The 12,245-nt window shown below is 56.5% G+C and overlaps 1 protein-coding gene across 1 annotated transcript in view; it reads left to right on the top strand.

Moving 5' to 3' along the window:
* The first annotated feature begins 977 nt into the window (after positions 1–977).
* NOS1 (nitric oxide synthase 1) overlaps positions 978–12,245 on the top strand; it is a 71,738-nt gene continuing 60,470 nt past the window's right edge. The window contains exon 1 of the mRNA XM_069497505.1: positions 978–1,702. Coding sequence (XP_069353606.1) covers positions 978–1,702 — 725 coding nt within the window. The remainder of the gene's footprint in view (positions 1,703–12,245) is intronic.

Genomic DNA, 12,245 nt, shown 5'->3' with positions numbered 1-12,245 from the left:
TTACCAAAATGGTCATGAAGGCCGATTGGCATCCCTCACTCGGCAGGTCCACGGAAGGGTCCCCTCTTTGTCGTGGGGCTTTGGGAGTGGCTGGGATGGAGACCCCAAAGATCTGTGCAGGCTGAGCCCCCGAGCTGTGAATGGGAAATGTGTGCAAAACACAGAGTGTGAGGCCAACTGGCAGGTTGGAGTGGTGGCTTCTCGCGGTGGGAAAGAGAGAAGAGAGGTCTTATGGTTCTTGTCATTGGATGTCTGTGACTGTCTGTGCTTTCCCCAGGGGACCCTTTGGTCTCTGAGGGCTTTGATCATGGAGGTGAAAGCAGGCCATTTGCAGCTGACTGGGAAAGGTGTCCCCATCCTGGAAGAAGGATTTAGTTTCCGGGCTGGTTTTGAAACTCCAGAGTTAGTGTCTCGTGGCTCGACCTTGTCTGTTGCTGCATTTTCCATCTTCGTTTTGAAGGTGGTGGCGTGCACTCCACTTCAGTCTCTCTCTCTCTCTCTCTCTCTCTCTGTCTTCTTTTCTTTTGATTCCCTCTCTTCTTCCTTCTTTTCAGCTCAGGAAGCCCCAGATCTGATCTGCATCTAACAGGCTAGCGATCAAGATGCCCAGAGAATAGTTCACATCCGTCATGCGTCACCTCTAGACACATCCACCAGGCGCTTCTCCTCCCCGATCTGCCTGACCTGTTGCTTAGGGACACGTCCCACCGCTCCTCCTGACGTCTGCCTGGTCGACCGTCGCTTCCGTAGAGAACGGGGAGGGAGACAGATGCGTGGAATCATGCCACCGACGGCCCAGCGGCAATGAGTGGGTGACGCTGGGGTGACGTCAAAGACAGGGAAGGCTGAAGCCTCTGCAGCACCCGGCTCCCGGCTCCGGCTCTTGGCGTAGTGTGAAGCCTGGTTCCTGCGGGTGAGGTCACCCGGGCCTGGTAACGTTCGGAGGTCTTCAGCCGGGCCCCTTGGAACCAGACGCCATGGAGGATCCCATGTTCGGTGTGCAGCAGATCCAACCCAATGTCATTTCCGTCCGTCTCTTCAAGCGCAAAGTAGGGGGCCTGGGCTTCCTGGTGAAGGAGCGGGTGAGCAAGCCCCCCGTGATCATCTCAGACCTGATTCGAGGGGGCGCCGCGGAGCAGAGCGGCCTCATCCAAGCCGGGGACATCATTCTGGCAGTCAACGGCCGGCCCTTGGTGGACCTGAGCTACGACAGCGCCCTGGAGGTGCTCAGAGGCATTGCCTCCGAGACCCACGTGGTCCTCATTCTGAGGGGCCCTGAGGGCTTCACCACGCACCTGGAGACCACCTTCACCGGGGACGGGACCCCCAAGACCATCCGGGTGACACAGCCCCTGGGTCCTCCCACCAAAGCTGTGGATCTGTCCCACCAGCCGTCGGCCAGCAAAGAGCAGCCACTGACAGTGGACGGGACCTTGGGTCCCGGGAATGGACCGCAGCACGCCCCAGACCATGGGCAGGAAGCCGGCTCTCTGTCCCATGCCAACGGCCCGGGCCCCCAGCCCCCAAGCCAGGACCCTGCCAAAAAAGCAGCCAGAGCCGGCCTCCAAGGCAGAGGGGAGAACAACGAACTGCTCAGAGAGATAGAGCCTGTGCTGAACCTTCTCACCAGCGGGAGCAAAGGGGCCAAGGGAGGGGGACCTTCCAAGGCAGAGACCAAGGACACGGGAGTCCAGGTGGACAGGTAAGCTCCACAGGTGTGTGTGTGTGTGTGTTTACGAGTGTGCACGTGTGAGCACTGAGACGACCTCATCCCTGCACATTCACTCCACCTGCCTTGATCTTCACGTAGAATTACAATTGCAAAATGCAATGGGCGTAACTCCTAGGGTGATCTCTTGCTGTGACACCCAGAGCTGGCTAATAATCACGGTAGCAGTCAGCGTGTCTCCCCATCTTGTCCTGGGAGATCGTCCAGGGACCCTGCGAGGTGGGATTTTTGCAGTGTGTGTTGCACAAGTGAGAAGACATAGGCTCGGGGAAGAGGGGCCTTTCCTGAGGTCGCCCAGCGTGTGAGAGGGGCACGTGTGCGTGGGGCATGTGCGCGTGGCGTCCTCATGCGTGTGGCTCATGGCAAGGCCCTGGGAAGAGAAAAGGGAGTCACTGAGCCCCTGGGGCCCTCAGCCCCAGCCAGCTTTCTCCTTTCTGCAGCCAGTAAGGGCGGGGAAGGTTCTAAGAGAGGAGAAGGGAACCGAAGTATAGAATTGGTCCCGACTCCCAAAAACAGCAGTCTTGCTTGGATTATGTGGGAGCTGAGGCTAGAACTTACAGAACTGGGTACCAGCCCCTCTGTGTTTGGCAGACTGGCGTTTTCTGACCCTCCGGGGGAGGAGAGCTGGCAACACAGTGGGTGATGGAGCGCCTGCTCCGGGGAGAAATTGGCAGCTGGGCCAGGTGGTCGGAGGATAGTGGGTCAGGAGATTGAACAGAGAGAGAGAGCAGTTTCTCTCTGCATCCCCCTTCCACTCTCATTGTGGGTCTGGCACTGCCCCTACAGCCACCGGTGCTGCCAGGGTGGGTCTAGGGCCACCCAGAAATCCAGGCCAAGACTTTCTAACCCCCTCCCCAAGAAGCCCGGAGTGTTCCAAGAGCACTCAGAGCTCTCCAGGAAGCCCCTGGGGGACCTGGGTTAAGGTAGCTCCCCAGGCCCCTGTGTTCATTCATTTAACAAACGTTCATCGAGGACCTACTGTGTGCCAGGCTCTGTTCTAGGCCCTGGGGGTAGGGCAATGAATGAAACAGACAAAGTCCCTGACATTGGGGAGCTTACAGGGAGGCGGGGACGACAGATAATGAATGAGCTAAACACGTAAAACATGTCGTACAATCACGGGCTGCATAACAATGTCTTGTCATCAGCTGGCTGCATGTACGAGGGGAGGTCCCATAAGACTATAATACCGTATTTTTACTGCGCCTTTTCTGTGTTTAGGTATGTTTAGATATGCAAACACTGCCCATTGCGTTGCAGTTGCCCGCAGTATGCAGTACAGTGACAAGCTGTTCCCGTGTGTGGCGTAGGAGCAATAGGTTAGATCACAGAGTCTAGATGTGTCCTAGGCTATAAACGTCTAGGTTTGTGCAAGGATACTGTGATGTTTGCACAACGACAAAATCACCTAGCAATGCACGTCTCAGAACATATCCCCGTCGATAAACTATGTGTGACTGTATGTCTGTGTAACATGCTAAGGAGATAAATGATGTCGGAAAGGGGACCAGGAGTGTTGGGGACGGGGAAGTCTTGCATAGGGAGGCTGGGGCAGGCCTCACTAGGAAGGCAACGCTGGGGGACCTGGAGGAAGGGAGTGAGAGAGTCCGGCAGCTGTCTGGGGGAAGGGCGTTGCAGACAGGGAGAACAGCCCGTGCAAAGGTCCTGAGGTGCGAATGTGCCTGCTGTGTTTGGGGAGCCCCATGGGATCCAGTCGTCCTCCCTGGTGACCCCTCGGTCTGTGGCAGTGGCCTCAGCCCACCTTTGCATCCTGGGGTTTCCTAACTTCCCACACCTGAGCGAAACTGAGCAATCCCAGCAAGACCCAGAGTCCCCCAAGTAGGAAGACAGAGGCTCCATCGGAAGCCCCTGGGCAGAGGGGAAACAAGGATCACTGACCTCCCTTTGAGCCCCTGCCCCCAAGCCATGCCCTGTGCGAGTTCCCTGGGGACAGCCAGGAAAAGGAAGACAGAGAGTCTTGGCTGCAAGACACAGGGCATGGCGTGACGCTCTCGGTCGGGCAGATGCTTGGGGGCTTCCGTTGCCCTGCGTGTCCATTTCCAGAGCTGGTGGCCAGCATCAGTCCTCAGGGTGCTCCTGGCTGGTGGAGATTTGATGCCTGGTTCACCCACGACCAGCACAGGAGGCTTCCCAGGCTAGAACCTGGTCCTCAGGGGAGCTGCCGCCTCCCAGGGGTCCCTACCGCAGTATACCAGCAGAGGTGACACCTTGAGGCCTTGGTGTGCCTTCTGGGCACCCAGCAGCCCGTCCCATTCAAGGGACTTAATCTCTAAAGCAGCTGCAGGATCCAGAATCGCAGGTTCCGGCCTTGTCTGCTGGGAGGTATTAGAAAGTTTCCCTCCCGAGAGGCCGCCCCAGGCGCCAGCTCTGCCTCCCATCCACCCCCTCTCTGAGAAGAGCAGCAGGGCGGAGGGACGGGCAAGGGGGGCTCTGTCACACCTTGCATGCGCAGAGTCCCCTCCCCGTGGGCAGCTGAGCCGACTGTGTGGAATGCTCCATACACTCGACTGCGGTTCTGCACTGTGCGTGGGGTGGGCACACGGTGGCAGTATCAGAATCCCCGGGGCTGTGTCGCATTCACACCCCGACCGCCCCAGGAGCCTGGATCTCCGTGTGTGGCTCGGAGCCCCCCAGAGGAGCCCCCCCCCGCCATAGCTGGGAGCCGGCCCCTTCCCGCCTAGGAGCTGATTTGGTCCTCTCCCCCCGCCGGCAGTCTGGGACACAAAGGCTTGGTGCCGAACAGAAGGCTTGGATGTGATTCAGAGGACTTCATGGGAGCCCTCCTGGTAGCGGGGGCCCAGGGGGCCTCTCCCAACACCGTCTCAGGGAAGCGCTCCCCTGCCTTTGTCTCCCCAAGGATGAGAGAGGAACAAACCCGTCTGACATGGGGTCCTATCCCTGCAGTTCTGTGTTCTCAACCGCCCCAGCCGCCCTCATCCCTGTAGTTTTCCCGAGCGACCCCATCTCAACCGTGCACACGATGAGGCTGTTTGACCAAAAGCAGCAGAAAAAAACCTGCTTCAGAGGAGGTAAAATTTGGGAGAAAGTGGCCCAGGGAAAGTGCAGAGCTCTGGGAAACCCACTTAGGTGAGTGGTTCTAAGGAGGAGTAATATTTATCAACAGTACGTGTCCCCCAGCTCAATGGCTGGCACCTGTGTGGCACTCAAAGCCACCCCTATTTTTTAATAAGGTGTGTGTTTTTGTGTGTGTGTTTTGTTTTGTTTTTTGAGACAGGCCCTCACTCTGTTGCCCCAGCTGGAGCACAGTGGCATCATCATAGCTCACTGCAATCTCAAACCCCTGGGCTCCAGCGATCCTCCTGCCTCAGTAGCTAGGAATACAGGTGCGCACCACCACGCGCACCTGGCTCATTTTTCTATTTTTTGTAGAGATGGGGGTCTCGCTCTTGCTCAGGCTGGTCTCGAACTCCTGAGCTCAAGCGATCCTCCTGCCTCGGCCTCCCAGAGTGCTGGGATTGCAGGCGTGAGCCACCGCACCCGCCAACAGATATTTTTAAAAGCCCTGGTTTACTAACCAGAAGCTAATTCATGGATATAACCTACCCACAGTTTATACTTTTCTAATCAATATCATGCCCTAACAATAAAATAAAGGAGACAGCATAAAAGTCACTTATAATTTTAAAAACCTATAATTTAACATCTCAGCGCTCGGGCATGACTTCGCTGGAGTCAGTGGTCAGACGTTTGCACCTAAACATAGAATTGCTGCAAACACAACAGTTGTCAAAAGCAGACCGACACAGGTGTGTTGTTCTGGCAACTCAAATGCCACCAGCAGTGTCGCCTTGGTGATGCGACTTTCTGAAACAGTGAACGACTTCTGATAAATCAGTCTTTCCTTCATTTCCCCAGTAGCTGCACGCGTGGAAAATTCAGCCTGTTTTAAAGCCAAGTTCGAGAGAGTCGGGATCGCAAGCCAGGAATTCCGGCCTGCCTTTAGGGTCCCAAGGTTGTGTGGCAGTCAGAACCCTTTTTCTTTGTATGGGTTTGTCCCGGTGTTGCAGGACGGCTACCGCCTGTCATGCCACCTCCCCCCCCTCCCGATACCAGAGCACCCCCACTTCCATCACTGTGACAGCCGAAAGCAGCCCCGCCAATTAGCAAAGAATCAGTGTCCCAAGTCAGGACGTGGAAGCCCAAAGACAGAATGTTCTCTGGGGTCACTCTGGGGGCTGGGAGGCCGGGGGGATTCAAGCCCCTTGGAGCACACGACTTCCTGGAACATTCTCGTCCTCCGAACGACCTCTCCATCCGGCTCCAGGTCGGGCTGGGTGTCGGCGCTGACGTCCCGGATGCAGGGTGCAGAGTCGCCAGCAAAGCCACCCTGCTGGCCTGGGCAGCCGTGTGGCCACCAGGCCCCTCACTCAGGACATGCTCACCAGTCTGTGGCTTCCGCTCGGCCATCCCTGGCTCACAGCAGTGCCCTGTCTCTCCTGTCACCCTCACTTTCCTTCCTCCTTTCCTGTCTCCTCTTGGGAACAGATTTAATCTCCTGCCCCAGCGTCATTTCCCACATGGGGCACCCCTGTTGTTTAGGGGTCGTGGCTCTTATCTGGGTGGGGGGGGCAGAAGTGACGTTTATTCTAGAGACAGTCTCATCCCTTCATCCCAGAAAAAAGGTGGCCCCAGCAGGCGGTGACAGCCTGAGAAAGTATGAGGAAGGGAGTTGGTGAATCTGGAAGCTTCTAGCACCTTCTGCACTTGGGAGCAGTCGCTTTAAAACACTGCATGTCGGAGAATCCAGGTTGCTCAGCTTGCTGCCCTGAAGGAGGGTTCAAAAGAGGTCAAGGTCCCTGGTCCAGCATCCATCTGGACCAGCAGGTCAGCCTCACCCCGTGCTCTGAGAACCGCTCCCACCTGCAGGGCACTGGGTTAGTTACCAGGTACCTGCACAGCAGTCACCTCTTCAGAGATCGTGTGAATTCTGCTAAGTAGGACGGATGTGTGGGTTTAGCCCATTCTTCTAGATGAGCTAACTGAGGCTCAGAGAGGTGAAGCAACTTCCCCAGAGCCACACAGCACTGGCCCGAGGATGCTGTCCTGTTTCCACCTAGAAGTTCCACAGTGAGTGTTGACAATTAAAGGGAAACCAAGAGAATGTGGCTAGAGGAACAAAAGTCAACTTGAACCCTAGAGAATCAGGTTAATTGCAGGGGGCAGAGAAGGCGACTCCTGTGACAAGCCCAAGTTTTACAATCGCGGTGCTAGTCAACCTCTCCCGAGCACTCCAGGCGAGTCTGGCCCCACGCTAAAGTCGTTATGCTAATTAATTCGTTTGCTCTTCACAGCACCCCGTTTCCCCCCCCCCCATAAGGAAACCAAGGCTCGGAGAGGTGTGGCCACTCAGCTGGCAGCCAGCAAAGCCAAGACAGTACCCCACGCCCACGCTGTTGACCTCCACTGACTTTGTAGATTACACTGTCGGCCACAGTGCAGTTGGCTTCTAACCTGAGGACATCGGAATATTTTCTCAGAGTCTGAAAGGGAAACTGCAGCCCCAAAGTGCCATTTCGTAAAGACACCACCCCCAGCCCGGTACAACGAATGCAGGTCACCCTGAGGGATGACCGGCATTGAGATGCCCAAGTCCCGGCGTCATTCGAGCAAATTCCTCCCCGGCTACTGAAGGGCCCCTTCATGTCCTCTGTGATCCTCACACTCTGTCTTCCAGCAACAAACCCATCATCCTGGGTCACCTCTAGTTCTTCCAGCTTTGTTATCGATGGAATTTATTGGAGGGGAGGAATTGGAGGGAAAAGGGACACAGTCCAAAGGCCCGTCCTTTATCTGAGGCTGGTTTCCACCTGCAGTTGTCACTGTCAAAGGCCCACGTTCACTCATCTCTGAATCCCCAGCATTGAGTTCGGAGCTTGTCGCAGGGCAAGCCCTGCTGGAAAAAAGGAAGCGGGAGGGAGGGAAGGAAGAAAGGACAGCCTGTGGCAGTGGCCTCAGCCCACCTCTGCATCCTGGGGGGTTCCTAACTTCCCACCCCTGGGCAAAACTGGGCAAGTCCAGCAAGACCCAGAGCCCCCCGAGTAGGAGGACAGAGGCTCCATCTGGCCAGAGGGGAAACAAGGATCACTCAGCCCCCCTTGAGTCCCCACCCTCCGAGTCACCCCCCTTTCCCTGGGCGGGTTCCCTGGGGACAGCCTGCAGTGTCCCCTGCAGCTTTGGTGCTCATCTCCAGGAACAGGAAGACGAGAGGGATGAATGTGCCCCCATGATACTCTCCCTGTAGAGGGCAGGGTGGCTGGCTCAGCAGGACGTGGGCTATTAGTATTCTGTCCACTGGCGCTGACCGCAGAATGACAAATGACAGTACTGATTCCAGGACTGAGTCAGAGGACCTCCTCCCAGGCTGCACTCGGCACATCGCATAGCTCGAAATCCCTCTGCTCAGGCATTTTTCAGCTAAGGAACTGAGCCCAAAAACTTGGCTTCAGCCTAACTTCTCCTTCTCGTCTTGACCACTGGAACGCGGGTGGCGGCCCCGTCCACCCCTCTGGAGTATTACACTTGTGTTGTGCCCTCTTCCCATCTGTGTCCCTGCCCTCTTGTCCGGGGGGCACCCCGCCCTTCCTCCTGGGGAAGAACTATAGAATAAGCCCACCTGCCCGCCCACCCACCAAAAGTCGCACGTAACCACAGGGCTCCTGGCGGTTCTCCCCTTGCCTCTTCTGAGGGCACATGTCACATTTGGGGTCCACGAAGATAACCCCAAGTAATCTGCCCATCTCAAGATCGTCAAAATCCCATCCCCTCTGCAAAGACCCTTCTTCCCTATAAGGAGACATATGTAAGGGCGCAAGACATGAGGACCTGACATCTCTGAGGCTGTGACTCAGTCTACTGCACTCGTCCAAGCACCAGCATCGAGCCCTGCCATGGCCAGGCCCTGGGCTGACCACTGGCTGTCTCCACTGCCAACTCTGAGTGTCTTGCTGGACTAAGTCCAGTGGCCTTGCCCCTCCCTCCTCCCCCCACCCTACCACTCACCAGCCACCTATTTTAGAAAAGCCCCTTGACTTCTCTGGGCCTCAGTTTCCCCATCTGTAAAAAACGAGATGATGCCTCAGATTCCTTCCAGAAAAACCATTCAGGTTCCTCGAGAACGCCCGCGTGTGGCAGGCACGCGCATCGCAGGCCAAGCCACACCTGGCACCTGTGCCACCTGTGCCACGACCTCTCGAATGTGACTCCAGTGGGAGGAGCTCACACGTCCTTTTAGATCACACTGTGGGTTGAGGGTCACACACAGTTGTCCCTTGAGTTGTATTTGGCCTGCAGAGTTTCCTGAAAAAGTGAATTTGTGGTGACTTAGAGAAATCAAGAGATTTCACATGAAAAGTAGTTTCCAGCCTCCCCAAAAATATATGTGTATATCCGTATATATATCAGATGTGCTGTTAACGCAGAATCCGCATCCTGGCCTGGCACCCAGGGGCAGGGACGGGGCAAAAGCTGCCGTGGGCTGTCCACACAGCCCAGGCCACGCGTTGAGCCCACTGGCCTGGACCCTGCAGGCATGTGAGTCTGAGAACCCCGCCCAGCTCCGGTGATATTAGTGACTGAGAGTCAGGATCGTGACTGAACTCAAAGTCCCTCACCTGAGTCCTCAGCTGCAGCATTTGCAATAGAATTCCTGCCCTCAAAAGCGTACTTTTGGCCGGACACGGTGGCTCACACCTCTAATCCCAGCACTCTGGGAGGTCAAGGCGGGAGAATTGCTTACGCTCAGGAGTTCAAGACCACCCTGAGGAAGAATAAGACCCCATCTCTACAAAAAAATAGAAAAATTAGCCAGGTGTGGTGGCATGCGTCTGTAGTCCCACCTACTCCGGAGGCTGAGGCGGGAGGACCCGTTGAGCCCAGGAGTTGGAGGCTGCAGTGAGCTATGATGATGCCATTGCACGCTACTCAGGGCAACAGAGCGAGACTCTGTCTCAAAAAAAAAAAAAAAAAGGAAGATACTTTTATATTTCACAAGAATATAAAACACCCACACAAACCCGCCCCACACATCCACACATGATGGAATCTAGGAGAAAAGCTTCGCAGAGACCGATGCCTGGTCTCCACGGCCCCGCGTGTTCCTGTTTTAACTCGGCTCCCAGCGCGCCGGTGCAGGTGGAGGCAGAAACCCAAGTCTGCCGGAGTGCACGGGGCGAGGAGAGGCGGCAGTCGCGCAAAGCCATGGTGTCTGCTGAAAAATCCAGGCAGGGCCTCCCGCCGGGGCCAGCTGCTCCTCGGCGGCCTCCTTGCCTGGCGGAGCCAGAGCAGGCGGCAGCCCTGCCTCCCCCGGCCCAGCACACAGGCCTGGCCCACCTGCTCCCCTCCAGGGTCCCCAGGGTCGCTCAGCGACCAGCACTGGACCAACCCACCCCCGTGCAAGCTTCCTCTGGGGTCCCCCCCACACCCTGTCCCTCCTGTGCTAGAGGTCGGGGGACCCAGTTTCCAGGAAGCCTCTGCTAGAAGGAGCTGGCAAAGCTCCTCGGAAGGTTTAGAGATGCAAGACCGACTCTTGGCTTGGATATGATCATCTCGCTAGCGAAGTGGAAGAAAAAGGATTTAGTTTAGTTCTTGCCAGAAAGCACAGAAAACGCTTGCCAGGAGGGAGGCAGAGCGCCACACCTGGCCTTGCGGGGCGACGGGGGTGGAGGAAGGAAAGGAGAGTGGGAGGGTGACATTTCTAACCCAAAAGGAAGCTGGTGCTGCTGCTGCTGAGTCCAGGCCGGGGAGCTCCCGGGGACAGGGTCTCCCGCGGGCCTGTGGGCCACCCGGCTGCTGCTCCCGCCAGTGCGGGTTCCAAGGCGCCCGCCTGAACCCACTGCTCAGACTCTCCCGGGGATGGCTCAGCCATCCGAATTTTAACAAGCCCTTCGGTTGATTTGGATACACCCTGAAGTTTGAGAGCCACCAAATGTGACCATGTGATAGTTCTGGGGACACTGGTCCACCAGAATGCTGAGGGTGCTGGGGCGTGGCTTTTCTAGAGGGGTGAGGACACTGGAGAGGGGGTGGGTGGGAGTGAGTTCCTCGATCCCATCTGGGAACAAGGGACAAGTGGAGACCCTTGGGAGGGCCTGGAGCAGGGATGGGGAGGAACCGGAAGCAGGCCATTAGAATGCTCCGCCGCATCTAACCTGGCACCTCCCAGCGGGGAGAGTGTCATTTTGCTTCCCAGGGGACGTTTCGCAATGTCTGGAGGCATTTTGGGGCGGCCTCATTCAGCAAGAGATGTTGGGTCACTTGCTCTGTGGCCTCTGGCTTAGAAGAGCATCCCGACCAGTTTTACCTACCTCTGCTTTAGAAAACGAAGGATCTGGGCCAATTGTCCACCAGACCTAGTTTCAAACCCCAGCTCTGCTATGTGCTCGCTGTGGGACCTTGGGAAGCTTACACAACCTCTCTGGGTTCAGTGTTTTCAATGTGCAACAGGGCTTTTAGTGCCTGTTGAAATTAAATGAAATAACTTCGCTGCAAGTACCTGGTATGTTACAGAGGCTCAAAACACATTTTTTGAGCTCCCTATTTACGGTCATGTGATATCACAGGACCAGGAGTTGGGGGGCTGGAAAAGAGGCGAGTGACATTTAGAGCAGCCCTCTCCACAGACAATTCCTCTGTTTATCACCACGTAGGTGAGCCATTGACTTGGGAAATGTCTGTAATCAAGAACCACTCTGGGGATGTTTTGACATTTTAGAGAGGGCAAAACAGAATGTTCCTTCTGGCAAATGCAAACCGCTCCAAGCAGAAGAGGGGAAGCGGCTGTGACGGGGGCCACAGGGACGTTGGGGAACACAGCAAGGAGGGATCCGACTGGCCCGAGTGGGCCACAGGAGGGTCGTGCACTTGGAGCTGGGGCCCTGGCTTCTGGTTCGGCCCAAATGACTGTCAGTGCACCAGACGGGGGGACAGAGAAGTCCCCAGAGCTGGGAACATCGAACAGAGGGCCAGACAAGGGCCAGCCTTAATGCCTGGGACCACGACTGGGATAAGCCACACAGCAAGCTGCCCTGCGCACACTGGGGAAGGGACAGATGCCATAGAGTGAAACCAGGCGGGAGGGCCAAAGAGAGACAGGCTGGCGGGAAGCAGGAGGGCGACACCCAGAAGGTGGGAGGACAGGGTGAGGCGGGGCAGACGGGGCCATCTGGATTTTGGTCCCTGAGCCTGTGGAACCTGGCTGAGAGAGCCTCACCCTGAGCCTGCTAGAGCTCAAGAGCAGGAAGCCAGGAAAGCCCGGTGGTGCAGAAGTCAGGCTGTAGCGTCAGGAACAAGCCTGGGTTTGAAGCCACCATCACGAGCTGTGTGACGTAGGCTAGTGACTTTAACCACTCTGAGCCGTAGTTTCCTCGTAAGGTGATGACTGTGAGGATGGTGATGGTGGCCATGAAGATGCTAAGGATGGTTATGATGAAGAGGAGGAGGAAGATGATGATGATAGTGATGGTGCTAACGACGGTGG

The sequence above is a fragment of the Eulemur rufifrons genome, chromosome 21 (assembly GCF_041146395.1).
Source record: "Eulemur rufifrons isolate Redbay chromosome 21, OSU_ERuf_1, whole genome shotgun sequence".
Classification (NCBI taxonomy): Eukaryota; Metazoa; Chordata; class Mammalia; order Primates; family Lemuridae; genus Eulemur; species Eulemur rufifrons.
The sequence above is the reverse complement of the archived record's forward strand: the minus strand, read 5'-3'. Positions and strand labels throughout refer to the sequence as shown.